Genomic DNA, 22,399 nt, shown 5'->3' on the forward strand with positions numbered 1-22,399 from the left:
GATTCTAATATTACTGATGATCCCTGACAAGCTCGTACCTGGGCGAATTAACTCTTTAGCAGTTGATATCAGAACAAGTAGTAGGACCTCTTACGCACCAGCCTCTTGGAATTAAAGTCTTAATAAAAGTCAACAGCGACTATCTCATTCTCTTCATTCCCCCCCTTCCCCCCCTTGTCATAACCCCCCACTCTTTCAATCACCATGGGGGACCAGCCAGACACCAAGGCCAAGCTCCAGAGATGGGCCAAGCGCCTCGGCACGCTGCCCAGCCTCGCCCTCCCCACCGACTACCCTCGGCCCAGTGAGCACGTCCAAAGAACCAGCAACTAACCCCAGCCCCGGCACGTTTGGTCGAGTCGGCCCAGACCGTGTCGCTGCCGCCTAGTCTCGCCCCGGCCCTTATGCACCTCACCTACGAGTTCTCCGAGCTCTTCCCCTCCTCGGCCCTCCCTACCCCGTATCACCTCCTCCTCACAGCATTTGTGATCCTCTTGTTCAGGTACACGCCCGACCCGTCCATGGTCATTTGCACGTCCGTGCCCGGAACCAGCACGCCGATCCTCCTCAAGCTCGACATTACGCCCGAGATGACCTTCTTCGACGTCCTGCGTCAGGTCATGGAGCGCGAGGCTGAGGCTGCCGCTGACGTCGTCCCCCTCTCCCAGCTCATTGACCACCTCAAGCCAGAGGGCCCTCTCTACCGCGTCCGCTTCTTCGACTCGACCCAAGTCGAGAGCGACCCCACTGCCGGTCTCTCGACCGACATTACCCTCTTCCTGCTGGCAGAGCACACGGACGTGCAGGCTACTCGCATGGCCATGCCCAAGCTCTACCTCCGCCTCGTGTACAACTCGCTCCTCTTCACCCAGAACCGCGTCAAGAACACGATCGACTCGCTCCTCCAGCTCCTCAAGTCGGCCTCGAGTAACGACCCTACGCACCCCATCGGCTCGCTGCCCCTCCGCACCGACTCGCAGGCCGCTGTCCTCCCAGACTCCTCGGCCGACCTCGACTGGTGCGGCTTTGTGGGCGCCATCCCAGACATCTTCTCGGCCAACGCCAAGGCTCACCCTGACCGCACCTGTGTCGTCCAGTGCGAGCAGGATGACGACCACGATGACGGACCTTCCAAGGGCAGGAGGACATTCACGTACCGCCAGATTGACGAGGCGTCCAACGTCCTCGCCCACTCGCTCCTCAAGAGCGGCCTGCAGCGCGGTGAGGTCGTCATGGTCTATGCCGCGCGTAGCGTCGAGCTCGTCGTGTGTGTCATGGGTATCCTCAAGGCCGGCGGTGTCTTCTCGGTTGTTGGTGAGTCGCCATCGGCCGCATCGGCTAATTTGCACAGACCCCGCGTACCCCCCCAACCGCCAGGTCGTCTACCTGCAGGTCTCAATGCCCCGTGCCCTCCTCGTTATCTCGAGCGCCGGTGTCCTTGCGCCCCTCGTTTCCGACTACATCAAGGAGAAGCTCGACCTCCGCGTCCAGATCCCCGCTATCTCGGTGACCGAGAACGGCATCTCTGGCTCGCCAGCTGGCGCCACCGAGGACATCCTTGCGCAGTACCAGCAGTATGCGCAGACGCCTGCTGGCGTCGTCCTCGGCCCCGACTCGAACGCCACTCTGTCGTTCACCTCGGGCTCGACCGGTATCCCCAAGGGTGTCAAGGGACGGCACTACTCGCTCACCCACTTCTTCCCATGGATGGCCCAGAAGTTCGGCCTCGGATCTGAGTCGCGGTACACCATGCTGAGCGGTATCGCGCACGACCCGATCCAGCGCGACATCTTCACTCCCCTCTTCCTCGGCGCGTCGCTGTTTGTGCCCACCGCCGACGACATTGGCACGCCAGGTCGTCTTGCCGAGTGGATGGACGACAACAAGGTGACTGTGACTCACCTTACCCCTGCCATGGGTCAGCTCCTCTCCGCGCAGGCCTCGCGCCAGATTCCATCCCTCGAGAACGCGTTCTTCGTCGGTGACGTCCTCACCAAGCGCGACTGCCACCGTCTCCAGTCGCTCGCCAAGAACGTCTGCATCATCAATATGTACGGCACGACTGAAACGCAGCGCGCTGTCTCGTACTTTGCCATCCCCTCCGTCAACAAGGACATGACTTTCCTCTCGACCCAGAAGGACCTCATCCCAGCCGGCCAGGGCATGATCGACGTGCAGCTCCTCGTCGTCAACCGCACCGACCGCAACATCCCCTGTGCTGTGGGCGAGATGGGCGAGATCTACGTCCGTTCGGGTGGTCTCTCTGAGGGCTACCTCGACCCCGCCGCGACGGCCGAGAAGTTTGTCACCAACTGGTTCACCGAGGGTGTCGAGCGCAAGGACACGCTTGTTGAGACCAACCCGGCTGCTGCCCAGTACTGGTTCGGTGTCCGTGACCGCATGTACCGCTCGGGTGACCTGGGTCGCTACCTGCCCGACGGCAGGGTCGAGTGCACTGGCCGTGCCGACGACCAGATCAAGATCCGTGGCTTCCGTATCGAGCTTGGCGAGATCGACACGCATCTCTCGCGCCACCCGCTTGTGCGCGAGAACGTTACTCTTGTTCGTCGTGACAAGGACGAGGAGAAGGTCCTCGTGTCGTACTTTGTGCCCAACGATGTGCCCGAGCTCGCTGGCATGGCGAGTGCCAGCGAGGGCGACCAGAACGAGGACGAGGTTGACCTCAAGTCGGAGATGCTCCGTGGTGTGCGCCGCTACAGGCGTTTGATTCGTGACATCCGCGAGCACCTCAAGAAGAAGCTGCCGTCGTACGCTATCCCAGCTGTCTACTTCCCCCTCCGCAAGCTGCCGCTCAACCCCAACGGCAAGATCGACAAGCCTGCTCTGCCCTTCCCCGACACCGCGCTCGCCGCCAAGCCGGCCCAGACGTCGGCGACCAACCTCACGCCCGTGCAGAAGACGATTCACGACATTTGGCTCAAGCTGCTCCCGTCGCCGCCGCCTTCGATCGCCATCGACGAGAACTTCTTCGACCTTGGCGGCCACTCGATCCTCGCCACGCGTCTCATCTTTGAGCTGCGCAAGACCTTTGTCGTCAACGCTCCCCTCGGCCTCGTGTTCGAGAAGCCGACCATCGAGCTTCAGGCCGCGGCCATCGAGGATCTCTCCTCGGGCGGTGTCACCGTCGCGGAGGGCACGCCAGCCAAGGAGGCAGTTGCTGAGGTGCCGTACGCTGAGGACGTTGCCAAGCTCGCAGCCAAGCTGCCCGCCAAGTTTGCGCCCCTCCCGGTCGACTTTGCGACCAAGAAGCTCACCGTGTTCCTCACCGGTGCTACTGGCTTCCTCGGTGCCTTTATCCTGCGTGACCTCCTGTCGCGCCGCACGGCCAAGGTCATCTGCCTTGTACGCGCCAAGACTCCTGAGGAGGGCCTCAAGCGCCTGCGCGACTCGGGTGAGGGCCGCGGCGTATGGGACGAGGACTGGGTCAAGGAGGGCCGTGTCGAGGCCGTCGTCGGTGACCTTGCGTCAGAGCACTTCGGCCTTGACCAGGCCACCTGGGACCGCGTCGCCAGCGAGGCTGACGCTGTGCTCCACAACGGTGCCGTGGTGCACTGGGTTTACCCGTATGCCAAGATGCGCGACACCAACGTGCTCTCCACGTTCACCTGTCTCGAGCTGTGTGCGCAGACCAAGCCCAAGCTGTTCAGCTTCATCTCGTCGACCGCGACACTGGACAACGAACGCTTCGTGCAGAAGTCGGACGAGCTGCTTGCGGACGGCAAGGCTGGCCTGAGTGAGGAGGACGACCTCGAGGACTCTCGCACGGGCCTCGACACGGGTTACGGGCAGAGCAAGTGGGTGGCGGAGAAGCTCATCATGGAGGCGGGCAAGCGCGGCCTCTCGGGCTGGACGCTGCGTCCCGGCTACGTGCTCGGCGACACCAAGAGCGCCGTTACGAACACGGACGACTTCCTGTGGCGCATGGTCAAGGGATGCCTGCAGCTTGGGCTCACACCCGACATCAACAACACGATCAACATGTGCCCCGTCGACCACGTTGCGCTTCTTGCCTCGCTCTCGACGCAGAGCTCGGACGGCTTCAAGGTCATGCATGTGACTGGCCACCCGCGCATGCGCTTCAACGACTTCCTTGGTGCCCTCGCGACTTACGGCTACCCCGTCAAGCGCACCGAGTACATCCAATGGCGCACCAAGCTCGAGCAGCACGTCCTTGAGACTCAGGACAATGCGCTCTTCCCACTCCTCCACTTTGTCCTCGACGACCTCCCGACTAGCACAAAGGCCGTCGAGCTCGACGATGCCAACGCACAGGCACTCGCGTCGGCTGCAGGCGCCAACCGGACCGCTGGCATCACCGAGGACCTGTGCGGGTTGTACCTCGCCTGGCTCATCCGCGCAGGATGGATGGAGGCGCCGCCTTCGGGACAGGGCAAGCCGCTGCCGGCGCTCCAGGGTGGCGTGTCGCGTGCGATTGGGCGTACGACGGCTGGCGCGGCGTAGATTGGACAGAAGACAAAAGCGGACTTGTCGTGTGTTAGGATTAGAGGGATGAATTGTTTCAGCTATGCTCGTCGATGCTCGTCCAACGGCAACCAGCGGCGTCGTAACCTGTCGCCCTGTGTATGTCGCGCCTGTGTATTGAGTATAACGGCAATGGTCGCCGCTTGATGAACGTCCTCTTGGAGGTCACATCTGTCGGTACATCGTACTGGTTGTCTTTGTCCCTCATACGCCTCACCAGTCCTTGCCCATACTGACGCAGCGCCACCTGCCGCCTGCGCCTGCGCCTGCCACGCTCCATTCAGGTCCACGGAGAGGTGCAATGCGTAAGATAGGAGAGAAAGAAGAGCCGGCTTTTCACAGTATCACCATGACTGCCCCTTTCACGATACATACCCTTGCTGGCAACGACCCAGGCCGTCCGTAACGGGCCCCGGCTCAAGTAGATGTTCGGCAAGGATGGGCCGGGACGCCAACCACGCTGACAAGGCCACACCGGCAGGACACCAGCTGACAGCTGACAAGCCACACCGGCAGGACACCACGCTGGCTGCGCTTTTCTCGCCGTAGGGTGGTGGCGGCGCCACTTGCGATCTTGCCATCTCGATCGCCCTGTGTGGCGGCCCTTTTCTTGTATTGTAGCGGGGCTTTAAGCACCCTACGACGCTAAGCACCCTACGACGCGCTGTTATCTCGTGACCGACCATGCAAGCTGAAAGCCCCGAGGCCACATGTGCATGCCTACCCGGCTTCTGCCAAGTCTGCCAAGGTAAGGTAGTCACCTTTCATCGAGGCGTGTAGATGGATGGGCGTATGGAAGCAGGCCGATGTGAGATTCCAGTTAGAGCACGTCTTGTTGCCTGGTGGGCCATGCTGAGTATTCTGTTCATTTCATCGCTGCCCTTAATTTGATGGGATGGGCTTCGCATCGCATTGTTCTGGCTCTGCTTGCATTCACGTGAGGCGTGGCGTGGGAGATATTAGTACGTTATAGACGGTACGAGGTGAGAACCAAGACGCGTTCCCACAACGTGAACGGTGCCCCGCCACAGCGGAGAGCATTCCCGCTATGCTGACAATGCCACAATGCCACATCAGATCTGGACAACTGAGAGCCCCTGCTGACCACATCGAATGTGCGCTTGTCTTGCGAGCCTTTTGTTCTTGTCTTGTCATGAGATTTTGAGTTGAGACGATGTGTGCGATACAATACCGTACACGTGAGCAGCTGACTCGCCGGCCATCGCCGCATCCGAGCTGTGGGAATCACAGAGTATGACACGAGGGTGACCATCTACGGCACGAGAGTACGAGAGCGGAGTAGGAAGAAGCCAAAAAAAAGAGCCGACGTCACCTGAGCTGGTGAGCGTTTCGTGACAATGGTGTTTCATGATAAACGGTGAGGCACCGCGGTGTGGACCTCGCCGCTACTAGTCGAGAACGTCGATCATCGTCCCGCCTTTTGTGTCGTACTCCGGCTCTGTACCGAACATTTCCACGTCCACTGGACTACGACGCCTGGCACTCACTGAGTACGTCAGGCCAGTCACCTAGGTCTGGACCTAGTCAGTCTCAGGTCCCAGTCTCACCCGAGCTAGCACCTCGGCGTCAGCGATGACGTCCGAAGACAAGAAGATGCGAACGCAAGCGGTGGCCAGCTCCACGCGCATCTTTGGAGAAAGGAGGGGGCGGGGGTGGGGAGGGGCCCGCCCGTGCGATCCATACATTCCACAAGCGAGCGACTAACAAAGCGCGGGGATGAGGTTGTGGGGCCGTGAGACAAGGAGACGAACAGACCGGGAGACAGGAGGAGAAACACCGGGAGACAGGAGAAGCACCGAGAGACCAGGAGACAGAAGAGACCACGAGTCTGTGAGATGGGAGATGCGTACGGAGATGCCGTACTGGAAGGTGCACAACAAAAGGCATTCGGCGTCGGGTCGGGGTATGGCGGCGCCATCGGTTGGACCCTAAGGCCTGAGGATGCTTCGACCAGGGATGCTTGTGTGTGGCTTCGGCGAGCTTGGCTATTGCTTCTGTGCTGCGCAGGCTACCTTGCCACTGGTCCAGCGAGCGGGGCCACAGAAAGCAGTAGGGGAAACTAGCCCTGCCCAGAGCGGGGTAGGTGCATCATGCACCTTGCGCATGCATCTTTGTTGACGTGAGAACAAAATCCTACAAAAGTAGGCACTTTGGACACGCACGCTTCAGATTGCTTGTGACTGGCGCCTTCAGCACATGGCTGCGGACAGCAAATGGGAACACGCCACTTGTTGTTACAGAGAGCAGGAGAGCAGGAGAGCAGGAGAGCAGGGGAGCAGAGGAGCAGAGACAGCAGTAGAGGAGAACAATATGTGGCGGCGTGGCATTTACCCATTGTCCCTTAGGTGCCGATTTTTCTTTTGTTCTCATGACAAGTTTGGCTCAGTTACCCTGGCGAACTGGCGTGCCGCCATTCTGCCAAAACGACGTGCAGACCTGCGCAGCAGTAAGCACCTCCTGGCCCGAACCCAGTCTCTCACTTGGTTGTCACTTCCGCATTCTGTCATCGGCATCGGCGTGCCCCGACGAGCCGTCACGTTTTGGCCAGATAGCCAAAAGACATCTGCAGCTTTCCCGTTCCCAACCTCTTGTTCACACATGCATTACATGCCACACTGGAGCGCAGTCAACGCATCAACGGACGAGGCAGCCTTGGCTCGTGCTCGTGCTCAGGAGTGGACAAGCGCTCCAAGATGACCGCATGCTGGTTGGTCGGATCCAGATACAATCAGGATTCGAGTTGATGCTCGAGCACCTACTGTCTTTTGTTCTCTCTGGCGCATCTGGCACACCCGCTCCACCTTGCTTTATCCCTTCCTGCCCTCCTTTGCATCCTCAATGGGCCTTACCCTGATGACGCGGACACAGGAATAAAGGACTTTTTGCTCTCTGGGACCTCGAACTGCGATTGCATGCGTAAGAGCATCAGCTGGGTCCAGGATCTTGATCACTAGGAACAGAGTAAGATGCAGGATGCAAAAATGGGTCAGTCCAGTTATTGTTGCTTTGATAATAATCAAGCGTCCTGAGAAAAGTAGCTTATTCCTGTCTGTGGGTATAATGGTATAATGGCGTCTCTGCTCTCATGCCTACAAGGCTCCCTGTGACGCATTGGTCGATGGGTCTCAACCTTTTCAGAGTCAACAATAGTGGAGACTGGTGCACGAGTCGTGGGAGAGAGGGTCAACGTCAGGCGGTGACTCACTCGTCACAGAGTCAATCAACAGCCATCCTTGACAGCCCTGTCGCAGCCTTGTTGCTGTCCCTTGGTGCCCCTGCAACGCCAACAACCTCCGGGGTCCTCGAGCCTCCAGGCCCAGCTTAACCCACACCTAACAAAGCCACTGCTTGCCGGGGTGTCGTGTCGTCCGTGTCCGTGTGGTTTGTGTGCGAGCAGTGCGCAAGCAGGTTTTATGAACAGGCATCCTCGTGCCGTCCTTGTTCTGTATTACCCTCCCCTCTGTCTACGACGACGATCGCTTGCGAGCGCGCACCCCCCTCCACTCCCCGCCCCGCCCCGCCTCGCCTACCTTGGGTCCGCCCCAAGCTCAAATCGCGACTACTAGCCTCTCAAGTGACGAGCAGTGCTGGTTGTTCTTGACATTGTTCTCTTTTACTCTTTCTCCATTCTTATTTCGCCGACTTGTCCCTCACTTGGGCCCCCCTTCCTTGTCTCTCAAGCACCACTCCTAGTACACTACCCACTGTGCTCGACTTTGACAATCATCACATCAGCAACAAGCTACACGACTTTGCGACGGCCCAAACACGCGCAGACACGAAACGCGACCAAACTCGAGCTGTGTGGAGGAATGGCCAACGGGGGAGCCTCCAATTAGCCAATTAGTAACAGCAACCAACAGCAGTAGTAATCCGCCAGTGTCGACTCCCCCCTTGTCGCTTGGCTCCTCTGTACCTGTCTGCTGTCAACCTCCGGTCTTCCGGCCTAGCCCTCGATCAACCCGATCCTACCCTCCCAAATCAACACATTCACGCTCTCGATCTCTCATCCTGCGATCCTGCAATCCTGGCACCTGGCATCCTGCGATCCTGCAATCCTGGCACCTGGCATCCTGCGATCCTCTCTCCCCCCCCTTGTACCCTCCCCACTTTACGTACCCCCGCCTGCTGGCCATACGCCTCGTCAGATCGCACACCTGACACAAATCGACACCAAACCACGGCTTACGGCCTTAAGTTAGTCTAGCCCCCTCTCACCAATCTTCGGCCTCTGCTGGTTTGCCCTTTGGCCTCCTTCTCTCCCCGGCCCCCTCAAGACCGCCATCCAGCCAGCCCTCCGTCCCGTAGCCATCCAGCCCGCCCACATTCATTGATTGATCGGATGCTGGTCCAAGACATGCTCTGTACCCAGTCATCATCCAACACTTTGAGCGAGCCAGAATTCTCATCGGTCTCATCATCATCCCTTGCATCCACATTCGACCGCATCCAACCCCAGACCACGCCCTCGTCTCCCGCGTTTCACTACCAAATCGACCTAACCGCACACGCCCTCGACCCCGAAGATTCGCAGTGGCCCGGGCGCGCGCCCCTCGGCTCCCTCTCCCAATCTGCGCGCCAACCCCCGCCCGACTTTCCACCTCGCCGCGCCGTGTCCGCCGCGAGTTTGACTCCTGCTCACACTCCAATCGTTACCCCCTCCCACGAACGCTCCTCGCTCCCGGCGACGTCGTCGACGTCGTCCAGCGCTTCGTCCCTTAGCAGCACCACGACATCCACCTCTAACTCTACCTCGGCGTCGTATTCGTCCGGTTTCAGCTCTTTGCAATTTCCCATGTCGCGCATTCCGCAGGTTGGGCATGCGCCCGTGAGCGCAGCACTTCATGCACAGGCGCTCGAAGCAATGTACGACCGTCCCTCTGATGAGCGTACCTCATCTGCCTCACCGCCACCAGAGGGAGCGGGCGCTGGATCGGGCTATGGATCCGCTGAGCCCACGAACAATGGTATCAGCAGCCGGAGAGCGGGCGCATCCCATCGGCGTAGATCGCACGGGCACGGCCCGATGCGCACGCCGGCTCGCCCTCACACACCCGCCATGTCCCCTCACGGTGGACCCACTCCACCCACCCGCAAGTCGGCCGCAAACGCCGGCGCCGGAATGTACAACCAGCCTACACGAGCATTTGTGCTCGAGCGCCTACACGAGTATGCCTCTGCGGCGCTTTCAAACCCACGCACAAGCGATGTGCGCATAGGTGAGTGCGAGGCTTCGGAGTGGCGCACGAGTGAGCACGGGCTTTTGCCCGCTTTGTCTCGCCTGTCTTGTCTTTGTGGTGGCATGGCACGCGCCTTGGTTCCCGCCTAATTGCGTGGGTCCGGGCCACCAAGTCGCTCGTCAACAACAATGGATGGCTTTTCTCTCTCCCTGAAACAGTGGCTGACGCCACGCAGTCGTCCCCAGCAGGCCCAAGAGGCAAGACCAGCCCCCAGAATCGCGGCGCGGCACACATCCACCGACGCCCGAGTCGGCTTCGGTGTCGGATCCACAGAGTGGCCAGGTCACACCCAACGGCGCTGCCCCCGCACCCGCAGCGGCGCAGGCGCAGGCAACCGTGCCAGTGCGGTTTTACGCACTGCATCGCGACTATCTCATGCCACAGAGTGCGCTGTTCCGCGCAATCCTGACCGGCGGGTTCAAGGATGGTTCGCCAGAGGCAAAGGGATGCAAGTTGCTCCCATACACGTCGCTGCACGGGCCAAGGCCCGTGTTTGTGCCGCTGCCAGACCCGGACAGCTTTGACGCCCTCGTGCACTGGCTGTACTTTGGCGACGTGGCCAAGCTCGAGAGCCAGCTCTCGAGCGGCGAGGTCAACTGGCGCGGCCTCATCCGCAACATCCAGTACCTGGGGTGCGATGACCGTACCAGGGCAGTCGTCGCCAAGTGGTGGCAGCGGTGGGCGCAGTCGGACCGGCGCATCGGCAGGCCCAAGCAGGACAAGAAGAACAAGGAGGAGGATTCGGACGACGAACATGCCGAGGGCGTTCCTGTGCCTCGGCGGAGAGAACCACGGTCAGTCGTCGACGACGACGATGACGACGACGAGCGCAAAAGCAGCTATGACAATGTCGACGATAAACTCAGCTCGCCGTGGCGCTCCTCGGACAATCTCAGCTACTCGGTCGACGCGGACGAGATGACCCGCCGCTTGGGCGGCCTTTAGGGACGTGTTTGCTTACTGTTGTACACTCAGTACCATATGCACTGCTTGAGTTAGAGTTAATGGCGGCGCGGCGCGATGCGATGCGGCGCAGCGTAAAGGCTGGCGCCACTTGCAGGGCCTGAAGGTGTAGATCTGCCCACAGAACTGCTGGACCCCATCATCAATCCCAGCATACCGCAAGCCAGTGAGCGACCGCAAGCCAGTGAGCGTGGCGCCATTTCAAAGGTTGTGTCTAGCTAGCACTATTGTTGTTCAACACTGTAACATCCATCTAATCTTACACCAACTATCCCGAACCTTGTCCTGTGCCCAAACCCAGACCCATGCCGTCCTGGAGCAGCGCCATGAGGTCGACGTCGCTGCCGATTGGCATTGTGTTCTGGCTAAACAGGCTCTGGATAAAGTCGTCGAGAGTAGCGTCCGACGCGCTCCACGGATGATCAAGCGTGGTCGGTGAGGGGTTGGGATGATCGCGCGCAAGTGGCACGGTCCACAACTGTCCCGCTTGGACCGGCGCCTCCGTCGAGTTCTGGTACTCTGCCACGAGCTCTTCGAGAATGAGCGCCTTCTGCGCGGCCGCATGCCACGTCTCGCTGATCTCGCGCAGCATTGCCAGCATCTCGTTACAATGTGCAAGTGCCGCAGCCGCATGTTCCTTATCCGCAGCCTGGGCTGCCGCGAGGAGGAACGATGTGCCGGCAGTATAGACGGTCTGCGCAATGGTGGGCGGGACGAACTTGAGCTTGTGCTGGGCGCGATAGAGCTGTGCGAGGCGGTGAACCTTGAGCGCTGCGCGATGACACCTCTGATTTGTCAGGTACTCAACAGAAAGAAACTCACAGTCATGGCATACTTGCCAAAATCTACATCCTCCTTGTTGGCGACCTGCGAGAAGGGCTGGAAGAGCAGGATGGCAATCCACGAACATCCCAAATGCAGGAGCACGACATGGGGCAGCGTGAGGTCGGTGCCGTTCCCGCTCAACTGGAGGGGTGGCGGTAAGCTCTGGAGCCAAGCGGTGAGCTGGTCACTGAATCGCTTGACAGTGCCGTCATGCACCAGGTCGCTCTTCTGGTACCGACCCGTGTATCTGGTGTGAGACTTTGCCACTGTATCTGCAACGCGCAACTCACATGGTGGTGGTGATTTCAGTTGCGATGCGCATCAGTGCCGTCGTGTATACGAAACAGGTGGAGAGGTACATTTTCTGCGGAGGGGCGCGTGAATCGGGCCACGTCCATTCCCAGTTATCCGTAACCGTGTCGACGGTCGGGTACGGCACGCTGTGCCATTGACTCATGAGCGGTGTGCGACCCATGTAAATTGCCCACATCTCCTCCTGGACATAACATGTCCAGTACGTGACGCATCGCTGGGTATTCTGTTCGGCCAAGAGTTTACCGCGCTCCACGAGCGGCGTGGTGTCGACGTGTAGACCAAGCGCGTAACACATGCGAGTAGCTAGTCCGTTGTTGATCCATCCGACCGAGTAATCGCCTTCCGTGCTGGAGAATGAGCTCCTCAACGCTAAGCCCTGTACGGTAGCGAGGGAGGGGTTTCCGATTTCGGCGTCGAGCCGTCGGTTCGCCTCCTCATGGAACGCGCGCCGCGTCGTCACTGCCCGCAAGTATCCCTCGTCGGCATACGCCAGACCGAGACAGAGGATGACATTGTGTAGGAGCGGGCTGTAATTTGGTGCGGCGACGGGGATATCTGCCTCGGCGAGATCGAGTGCAAGCTCCATGTCCCGGTAGAAGAGGTGGGGCGTGACGCGCTGCCCAAACGCAGAAAAGTAGCGGAAGAAACGGTCGACAGCCGTGTCGTGAGCGTCACGCGTGAGGTAGATGTCAGGGAGGAAACGGGCCCATTTCATGTCTTCGCCACGCGTATGGAATGGCTCGCGGGACGGCGGGTGGGAAGGTTTGGCGCGATGGAAAGCACTCGTGGGGCCAAAGAAGCGCAGCGTGCCGTCGTCGTCATGGAGCTAGAGTGAGCACAAGCGACTAGTGGACTGGATCGAATGCCAGACATCTGGGAGATACTGAACATTCAACGTCTCTGATCAAGGCCGACCCCGACGCCCAGACTCACAACATCTTCGACGTCGTCTCGGTGCCGTGGCGGCGCAAGTTTCTGCGGCATTGGCGACCGCGTGCTACTCTCAACACTCGGCATGGAGCGCTGGATCGATACGAGCTCCAACCGCGTCTTGTAGTCGCGCACGAGCGCCTCGAGTTGTTCCACGCGCCCGCGCAGCGCGTTCGTCTCGCTCCGAGACAGCGGTTTGCGCCAGTCATCTTTACCGCCCCAAACACATTCGTCCTTCCGTTAGTTGACACCTACACCAGCCAAGTTCACCTTGTACGCGAGACATGTCGCACACGGCTCGTTGCCGTCACACTTCTTCTTCCTGGCATCAGTGTCAGTCGACATCCGGGGTCCCCGGGGGATTCTTGTTCTTGGCCAACAGCAAAGGACGGAAGATGGAAACGTCGCACGGAAGTCGCGCGGCCAGACTCACCTCTGCCGACAGTTGACGCAGGCCTGGCTCACGTTCTGTCGTGAGCGCTTGTGTGCGCGCTCATCGCCCGAGCCCGACATCGAGGGGCGTGGATTGCTGAATGAACAAGAAGCGGATAGTGTCGAGTTGTGTTGTGCAGGAAGTGGAGGTGAGTATCCGCCTACTTCCGACTCGACTTTCGACTCATTCTTTCCTACTTGGGCGAGGCGTCCCGCACACACCACCAAGCCGTGAGAGGCTCCAACCCATGCCATTGTACCCACTGCCGCTACAGCTTGGTTGCGGACTAGATGCGCAACCTCTCCATCTTGCGTCTTTCTTTCCATTGTCACCACTACTACACATCGGCAATCGGTGACGAGGGCGGAACCAAACCCGAATCTACATCGGCGACGGGATCAAATCGGGTGGCACTGGTGACTTGTCACCTCATCCAACCATCTGCATCGCTCAGTCGTGTCCGTCCCGCTCCTCGGGCTTCAAGAGACCGTCAACAGGCTGCCGATGGCCAAAAAGATGTCAGTTCTTACCCGGGATCGAACCAGGGACCTTGCGATAGTGATGCTTATGCATTGCAATCGCACGCTCTAGCCACTGAGCTATAAGAACGGCTGATGCTGTTGGAAACTGCTCCCGCACCTCCACTTCTCGGCGCCGACGTATCTATCCAGCCCGCAGTACCGTTTCTATCCATCTACACATCCCTCCTCCATACGGGCTACTGCAGAGTGCTCCCTGGATCCCGGGGGGCCTCCAGCCTCAGTCTGGAGGCACCACACCTAACAATGGCGACATTTAAAGACATCACAAGGTCGCGGGCCTGGGGTTGCAGAACGAAAGCACTCGAGCGCTGGCGTTCCATCAAGGTAACCAACAATGGCAAAGAGAAATGCTGATTGGCTGTTCCAAAACAAGATGCGATTCCGGTGTTTGGTCATGAATGATGGGTGCGTATCACGTGCCCTACCAAGTGATCCGCAGTCGCAAAGCTCGTCCATTCCAACAACTGTGGCATTTCATTCGGGCATTCAGATTCCCCTAATGGAATCATGCCTTGCATCTCGCCAACAGTGCGGTCTGTCTACACTGGATGGTTTACCCGGCAAATGCCGCCTTGCTAACCCTACGACGGAGGGTAGGGCATGCTCTGATGCGGAACAAGTTCTCCTGGCCCATTTGGCCAGCACTTGTCATGGCTAGATTCCCAGCACTTGTCATGGCTAGATCTGAGATGATGAAATGGGCGCCCAGCCTTGATACAAATCCCTCAACCTCCCAACGGCCAGCACGATATCAGGAAGGCCGGAGATTCCGACACATTGGTCTTGACCACTTTACAACCGCCCCGCATGCAGTCCCACGCCACTCGAGCTAACCAATGTCACACATAAACACGAACAGATTGTACACAGGCGGCCGAGTTATGGTGTTGCTCTGTGGAGGATGATGGAACATTCCAGGAGTGATCGGCCCCCGGGTCTAGTCTTGCCGCATGGGTTGTTCTTTGTCGCTCAGAGTTCGGCCGTTTAGAATAGCGGCCGACTTGGTGCCGTCGTACTCGTTGTTCTCCTTTGGTCGAATTCGTGACCACGAGTAAGATGGGCGGTCCCATTTGCTGTCGCCACTTTCGCGTGGAGTGACTGGCATCTCTGTTGGCGAGCAACCTGCCCGTGTACCGGTGGAAGTGTCTCCAGAATTACGGCCGCATGGCCTCATTGTATATGCCTCATAAAAGGCGGTCCGTGGCAGGTTGGGCTCACGGGACGTAGGCGGCGATTGACTTGATACTGCAGATCCCGAGGTGTCTCTGAGTAGGTCCTTGACCGATAGGCGAGCGCCACATAACGGACGAAAATGAGGGATTAAACGAGAGCCGGCAGGCGGTGACTCGGTAGCCTGAGGGCGAGGAGGGGAAGGCGAGTCACGAGGTGACGGCCGGGATTCGGAGTATGTCGGACGGATTACCGAATGGTATGCTAGTGATAGATGCACCGGGAATGGCGGCAAGGCGGACAACGAGGAGCGAGGAGATGAATGAAAGTATTGAGAGGCGTGATCTTCTGTGGTCCAAGCTTCATGGCGGGGCAAATCGGGACGAGTGAGGAGAGGTGGCGGGCCTTGAGAAAACGTGGAAAAAGTCGGCTGCGTGTCGGGGATGGGATATTCGGTCCCGACGTTGACGTCGTGGCGGTCAAAGCGTTTACGTTTAGAAGGAGATACGATGCTGTCGGGACGGGGGAGATAACGATAATGAAGCGCTGTTGCATTGTCTGGAGCATGGCTCGTTTTCGGCATCGGGGCACAACGTGCTGTGTTTGGATCCACAGGGCTATCGAGCCTCGCGACATCCGACATCTGTGCAGGCCCAGGCCACTGAGACGCTGATGTTGATTCGGAAGAGTTAGGCCTAGGGTTTAGAAAGGTCGAGTCGGCAGGCGATGAGAAATTGTGCAAAGGACTGGCGTGTGGTAGGCTAGAGCGACGGCGCTTCAAAGCGCGCTTGGCGTTACCCACCTCCTGCTTGTTAGCCACGAAGAACAAACCAAGATCCCATTGCGATGAGGACAAGAATTTTAAAGGGAGAGGTTGTTAACGAACTTTAGCAAGAAGATCAACCTCGTGAAGCAACTCTAGAACGATGGGCCATGGTGGGCCCTCGCCCCCGATTCCACAAGGGGCGATGATTCGATATGTGTGCTTGACAGTCTGCCCGAGCTGGTCGCGAATGGGGAAGAGGTCCTGGTCCTTTTCGTTCTGTTATTGTAAGCAAAGAAAAGAAACGTGACAGTGAGAAGAGGGCAAGATTTCTTGCCCCGTTCGTTACGAGGGTACGACCAACCTCACCGTCTGGAATACCTCTGCAAGCTCGTACAGGTCGCGGAGGTCGGAGAATGAGGCCGCTTTCTTCAGTTTGCGCGCGATCCGCCGGATGCTGATAATGAACCGCGTGACTAGCTCGAACTTGTCGTCTTGCTGTGCTGGGTACTCCATCTCTTTGTAGAATTGTGAACAGAGCAACACCAAATCGATTCTGGGATAAATAGTCGGTGCGTGTGTGAGTTAAGTGAGTGTGAGTCGGCGCAGCAGATGACGCCGAGCTTCCCTTGGCGTCCATTCGCCACCACAATTCTATGGAAGCCGATGTGCCCAATACGAGGTGAGTGACGTTTCGCGCGGTATCTGCCCAGACATTGCACTAATTTAGACCAACATTCCGTCGCCACCACCGCCACAGCCACGTGTGGCGCTCGGCAACAACAAGACAGCTTGACAACCAAGCATGCACAAACACAACGTGAGGAAGAGAATAGGCAGAGTGGGATTGCAAGGCTGGTGGGGGTTTGTCGATCATCAATTGAGCAACCAGTTTCTGGTTACAACGATCGGACAAGATGCACATGTTGTTGGCTTGGCTTGTCTGATGGGTGGGTGCTCCTATGCGGTTTAACCGCCCGCCTTGACCCCGCCAGGGTGACCCTGCTAAGAGGAATGTCGAGGACAAACTCTGGCAAGCTCTTTTGCAGCCTAATCCGGGTCCCCAGTTCCAGTTCCATATGGGATATGGGTCAAGGGGTCGTTGGTGCGAGCTTGGCATGTCTGATTTGGTGCCGTGAGGTTGCTTTTGTCTTCGGGCCCCGGTCATCCAACTCCCGTCCAATACGTCAATGAACGAATTGATGACCTCGAGTCCGACAAGGGGTTGGCCACTGCAAGTTTGAGGTAGTTTGAGGTACAGCATGATACATGGCTGAGTGGCGGTTGAACAACACTAACAGCAAGGACGAGCTACATGCTCTAATGCAAGAAGACGAGCTGCATGCTCTGCTGCAAGTCATCCCCAAGAGTAAGGAAGCTGCTATGGAAAACCATGAGAGGGTGGGTGAGGATCCAGAGTTGTGAGTTGTGCACGGACAGGCGAAAATCGTACGCCACAAGCATGATGACGACAGGGGAAAAGGAGTCGAACAGTGGTTAGGTCGGGAACTGTGAAACCACAACGACATGTGATAACTACGTCTATCGCAGTCCATCAAACTGTGATAATCACTGCTCGTAGTTGGAGCTACATTCGGGCTGGAGGTCCGCGGCTCCAACATATACCAGCTGCGCTGATTCGGGCTGTTCTTTTACTCTGGATTCTTCTGGCGTTTATGTATCATCAAGATCTGCCTGGTGCGGAATCCGGATATGGGAGTAGGCGAAGCCGCACAAGATGACTCTCCCACGGTGTAAGGCATTAGCGTGCCTGTGCCCTTTTGACCCACCGGTGGCCCATGAGTTGGATTGGATTTGTATACATTTGTATAACGGCACGGGGAGGCCAAGCCGCGTATCTGTATCTGCCCGCAGACAATGATCGGGACCTGGACTCATTCAAACCGGCCGGCGATGAGGTCACACCATCACTGGCCGAGGCATCTGGCCTCCACCCAACGAGGCATCCTTGACTGGATACTGGATGCTGGATATCAAACCCAAAACCAACCACACTAGCCCGTCACCCATTTCCGTCTCCACTCCCGGCTATCTGACACGTATCCAACCCGGCACGCTCTCGTTACCGCTCCATTTTATGGCTCTTATACCTTGACACCATACTCTCTACCACCCACTTGACACCTTAGACAACTACCTAGCACCTAGACAACATGGCATTTCCAAGGCCCAAACCCACTACGGTGAGCTCTACGCTGATGAGTTGAACTGACCCCAGATGGAGATGCTCGCAACTGTGAGCTCCACACTACTGACGGCACTGACCAACAGGAGCGTCACGACCCGCCTTTCAATGTCCGCAAGATGGCTGTTGCCCTCCACGGCTCCGAGGAGGCTCTCCAGCTCAAGGAGAAGTTCATGGCAGAGGTAAGTTGAGCCGTGGCTTTCGGCCAGCGTCGAGCGGCCAGCGGCCAGCGGCCAGTGGTAGTACTGGGCAGTGGCTTGGTGCTAGTGGTGGCGTCGAGTCTACCCCGAGGTTGCCACTCGGACAACAAGCCCCACTTCTGTACCATCCTGCTCGTCTATCTCGCAGGCACCGGCTGCCATCAATCACTAACAGCAGCTCGCGAGAAACCCTGCGTTCAAGAACAACGACATCCATGATATCTCCAAGGATGAGATTCGTGAACGGACAATGGAGAAGGTGAGTGGCTGAAACATTTTCGGCTGTGACTCTCCCCCGGCCCGAGCTCATGCCAGTTCGGCGCAATGGTCGAGTTTGTGACGACCGAGAGCATCGAAGTCTTCACTCAGCGCATGGCGCTCGTTGGCATTGCCGACCCGGCCTTTTGGACGCGCTTTGGTGTCCACTACGGCCTGTTCTTGGGGGCGCTTCGCAGTGGCGCCACTCCCAACCAGATGAGTGAGTGATGGTAATCGCCGAGGCATGGCGATCGGCATGTTGTATGGAAATCATGGAAATCCGGCTAACGCACAGGCTACTGGATTGACAAGGGAGTACTCGGCCTCAACGGCGTCATCGGCTGCTTTGCCATGACTGAGCTGGGTCACGGCTCAAACGTCGCTGGTCTCGAGACTACCGCTACCTTTGACCACGAGAGTGACACGTTTGTCATCAACACGCCCCATCTCCGTGCCACCAAGTGGTGGATCGGTGGTGCCGCGAGCTCTGCAACTCACGCGGCCGTCTTTGCTCGTCTCATCATCGACGGCAAGGACCACGGCGTCCAGACTTTTGTCACTCAACTGCGCGACCCCAAGACGTTCCGCACCATGCCTGGCATTACGATCGGCGACATTGGCAAAAAGGTGAGCTGCTTCCTTGACACTGTTAGCTGACAACAGATGGGTCGCGACGGTATCGACAACGGCTACATCCAGTTCACTTTTGTCAACGTGCCGCGCGCGCACATGCTCATGAAGAACACGCAGGTGTCGCGCGACGGCAAGGTCACCAAGCCGCCTCTTGCGCAGCTCGCTTACGGCGCGCTTCTCGGTGGCCGCACCTCAATGGTCGCCGACTCGTCCAACTCTGCCAAGAAGGCTCTCACCATTGCGGTCCGATACGCTGCAGTCCGCCGCCAGTTCGCGTCGGGCGGTAACACGCTCGAGACCCAGCTCCTCGACTACCCCATCCACCAGCGCCGCCTCATGCCCCTCGTCGCGCAAGCAGTCGCGATTGGGTTTACCGCCACCAAGCTCCAGGCAATGTACGAGGACATGACACAGTCGCTCGACCGCCTCAAGCCGACCGACCCGAACCTGATGGAGACTCTTGCCAAGCTCAAGGAGACTCACGCCACCTCTGCAGGCCTCAAGGCGTTCTGCACATGGTCAACGCTCGACACGATCGAAAAGTGCCGTCAGTCCTGCGGTGGCCACGGCTACTCGTCGTACTCGAACCTCCCCGCGCAGTTCAACGACTTTGCTGTCCAGTGCACTTGGGAGGGTGACAACACCATTCTCGCTCTCCAGGCTGGCCGTGCCCTTGTGGCCTCTTATATCGGTGCGACGCAGGGTGCCAAGCTCCCCTCGGGCGTTGCGTACCTGTCCAACGAGGCCAACCTCACTGCAAAGTCGGATGGCACGCTCTCGCTCGACGACAAGGAGTGCGGTTGGGACTGCGTCGCTGCCAACGCTGCCAAGAAGGCCGCGTACGAGTACGCCGATTTCCGGAAGCAGGGCAAGCAAAAGGACGAGGCGTACGAGCTGTGCTCGCAGTCGCGCTTCATCGCCGCAAAGCTCCACACGACTGGCTACATCTTCAAGATGTTCAAGGCCGCGCTCGCCGACCTCGCCGACAGCCCTGAGAAGACGGCGCTCACCACTGTCGCCAAGCTTTATGGAGCGTGGCAAATCGAGCAGAACGAGGGCGTTTTCCTCAAGTATGGCTTCCTCCAGCCCTCGCACACGGACGAGGTACAGCGCCAGGTCGACGCGTTCTGCGCCGAGACGCGCAAGTTCGCCGTGCCCCTCATCGACTCGTTTGCGCTCTCGGACCACATCATCAACTCGCCACTCGGCAAGTGGGACGGCTCGGTGTACGAGTCGTACTTTGCCCAGGTGCGGGCGCAGAACCCTCTGCCAAAGGAGCACCCGTACTTTAAGCGTCTTATCAAGCCGCTTCTCGAGCGCGAGCCATTCAAGCACGTCGATGTCGAGGCTGACATGGACCTTGACAACGAGCTGGCGGAAATGCACGCCAGGATGGCAAAGAGCAAGAGCAAGAAGTCTCGGGACCAGAAGGAGTAGTGTATTACCACTGTAGAAGATCAAATGTATACTCTCCCGAATCGGCGCATGTGTGAGGCAACAGGGAGGGCCATCCGCGTAAGGCACAGCACTTTGCTGGTCCCCACCTGACTCATGTTTTACAAGTGGCTAGGCTAGCACAGTACCGAGACGCTCAACTCCGAGACCGACCAGGCGAGCTAGGCTATGGGGATCGACCTGTCCCCACTCACCTCCACCTTCATCCTCGCCACCCTCGCCAGAGTCTCCGCCAAGCACGGCCGTTTTCCAGGGCCACTTATCTTCCATCTTCAAGGCATCCGGGACAAGCTGCAGGGACGCGCTTGATACATTGACGCTCCGCGCTACTTGTGCCTAGCTCAGCAGCCAGGCGGTGATGGCTCCCACTCCGCCACCGACGCCGCACAGGTCGCCGGCGCCACCGTCGATCCCCTCCAGCGGCCACTTGGCGCCAGCACGCAGGGCGTATAGTGTCCACACGCTTCCCGCGCCCACGAGGGCACCGAATCGCTGCTGTTAGTGCTTCTCCTCCATCTACGTACCGCGACTATTAGACCGCGTCTGCTGGACAGGACGAGTATTGCGAGTATGGCTTCAGCCACGGCGGCTGATGTCAGCACTAGGCTCTATCGGCCAGAGCGCCACCCTTCCACCATCTTCAGTTCAGTTCCGAGGGCACGGGCCCGACGCACCCATCGGCAGCAGCATGAGGTAGCGCTGGCTCCCATCCAGCAATGGGGAGCGGTAAGGCCACAACGCCGTACATCCGTCTGGCGTGCAGAAGCCAAAGACGCCAAATCGCACCCACGTGTCCCCTGAAACGAGGGTGAGCAACGAAAGGGTCGTGTACGGCGCCGAGAGGGAGGCGGCAGTGCTGCTGTCAGCCTCATCGTCCGACAGAGACGTACAGGAGGACGGTGCTGAGTGCAGCTGCGAGTAGTGCTGGTGAAGGCATGATGAAGTGAGGAACGGGAAGTAGTGACGTCGTCAGGTCCCAAGGATTCCGATGATATAAGCCACACTCGCGCCTGCTTTCCTTGAGTCATCCCGCCTACAGTACCCACTGATCCCGTTGACCTTTCCTTGTTCATCTCTCTGCTCATGAACTCGTCTTGTTAAGAATTATTCGACCACCGACTATTACACACGTGATATTCCGAAATGACAATCACAAGCCAGTGCTGGTGTAATGATGACACCAGCTCAAGAATGTACAGTATCATGTCTGAGCTACAGTACATGCCTGGCTTCAGGGTCAATTGCTATCTCCATCGGATCATGGAGCGCCATGGAGCGGCAGGCTGATACCAACTACGTCTTGGCCCCTTGATTGATCCTGCCTGAAACTGACCATTTTGCCGGGCGCTCGCAGCAGGATTCCCCGACGCCCAAAGTTGATCCACAGTGGCGTTTTAACAAGTGACACACTCTGCTTGGTCCGCGTGCCATCAGCCGGGGGAAGGTATGGGCCTGACGCCAAAGGTATGGGCAAGTATACCTACTTATCTCCCTATCGCTCTTCACTCCATCAATCCCTCTCCTTCATAACGGCGTCTGGCACGCCCCACTCTTGCTCATTCCCTTATCTCTCCTCCATCTTCCTGCCTCAACCTCATCCTTTCACCCCATGCCTTGTCCCGGTGACTCTGACGGCGATGGCGCTGGCGGTAAGCAACCTCGAGGTTGGGCTGACCGCAGCCGAGTGCGCGTGGCGCAGTGTCGGCCTCGAAGAGTGGGCCTGCGCCTACTGTCGCCGCCCTTACTCTGTCGAATAATCCACACCTCACGTCTTCTCCCCACGCTACGCTGCAGCGTACTCGTACAGTAGCTGGTCTACACATTTTTATCATGTTCTCGCTCGACCGCGAGTCTATACAGTATCCCCTATGGCGAATCTCTCTATGGCACACGCCCACGCACACCCCTGCACATCCTCTTCCCTGCACATCTGACCGACCTC

At 58.5% G+C, this 22,399-nt stretch overlaps 5 protein-coding genes across 5 annotated transcripts; 3 read left to right on the forward strand and 2 right to left on the reverse strand.

Annotated features, from left to right (window-relative positions):
- Positions 1 to 204: 204 nt before the first annotated feature.
- Positions 205 to 4,482, forward strand: LYS2 (uncharacterized protein; the record flags this gene model as incomplete). The annotated part of the gene is made up of 3 exons (XM_060596600.1): positions 205 to 304; positions 340 to 1,314; positions 1,352 to 4,482. The coding sequence occupies 3 exons, from the start codon at positions 205 to 207 to the stop codon at positions 4,480 to 4,482; spliced, it is 4,206 nt and encodes a 1,401-aa protein (XP_060453577.1).
- A 4,399-nt stretch (positions 4,483 to 8,881) lies between these two features.
- CcaverHIS019_0110300 (uncharacterized protein) lies at positions 8,882 to 10,709 on the forward strand (the record flags this gene model as incomplete). Its single annotated transcript, XM_060596602.1, has 2 exons — positions 8,882 to 9,743; positions 9,940 to 10,709. The coding sequence occupies 2 exons, from the start codon at positions 8,882 to 8,884 to the stop codon at positions 10,707 to 10,709; spliced, it is 1,632 nt and encodes a 543-aa protein (XP_060453578.1).
- Positions 10,710 to 10,995: 286 nt separating this feature from the next.
- On the reverse strand, positions 10,996 to 13,310 carry CcaverHIS019_0110310 (uncharacterized protein; the record flags this gene model as incomplete). The annotated part of the gene is made up of 6 exons (XM_060596603.1): positions 10,996 to 11,514; positions 11,550 to 11,799; positions 11,843 to 12,693; positions 12,801 to 13,031; positions 13,068 to 13,119; positions 13,231 to 13,310. 6 exons carry the CDS (start codon positions 13,308 to 13,310, stop codon positions 10,996 to 10,998), a joined length of 1,983 nt encoding a protein of 660 aa, XP_060453579.1.
- Positions 13,311 to 17,879: 4,569 nt separating this feature from the next.
- Positions 17,880 to 20,439, forward strand: POX1 (uncharacterized protein; the record flags this gene model as incomplete). The annotated part of the gene is made up of 7 exons (XM_060596604.1): positions 17,880 to 17,909; positions 17,945 to 17,962; positions 17,998 to 18,093; positions 18,290 to 18,370; positions 18,427 to 18,589; positions 18,665 to 18,996; positions 19,033 to 20,439. The coding sequence occupies 7 exons, from the start codon at positions 17,880 to 17,882 to the stop codon at positions 20,437 to 20,439; spliced, it is 2,127 nt and encodes a 708-aa protein (XP_060453580.1).
- Positions 20,440 to 20,793: 354 nt separating this feature from the next.
- Positions 20,794 to 21,394, reverse strand: CcaverHIS019_0110330 (uncharacterized protein; the record flags this gene model as incomplete). Its single annotated transcript, XM_060596605.1, has 4 exons — positions 20,794 to 20,949; positions 20,982 to 21,046; positions 21,132 to 21,313; positions 21,348 to 21,394. The coding sequence occupies 4 exons, from the start codon at positions 21,392 to 21,394 to the stop codon at positions 20,794 to 20,796; spliced, it is 450 nt and encodes a 149-aa protein (XP_060453581.1).
- Positions 21,395 to 22,399: the final 1,005 nt, after the last annotated feature.

This window comes from Cutaneotrichosporon cavernicola (genome assembly GCF_030864355.1).
Source record: "Cutaneotrichosporon cavernicola HIS019 DNA, chromosome: 1".
In the NCBI taxonomy this organism is placed as follows: Eukaryota; Fungi; Basidiomycota; class Tremellomycetes; order Trichosporonales; family Trichosporonaceae; genus Cutaneotrichosporon; species Cutaneotrichosporon cavernicola.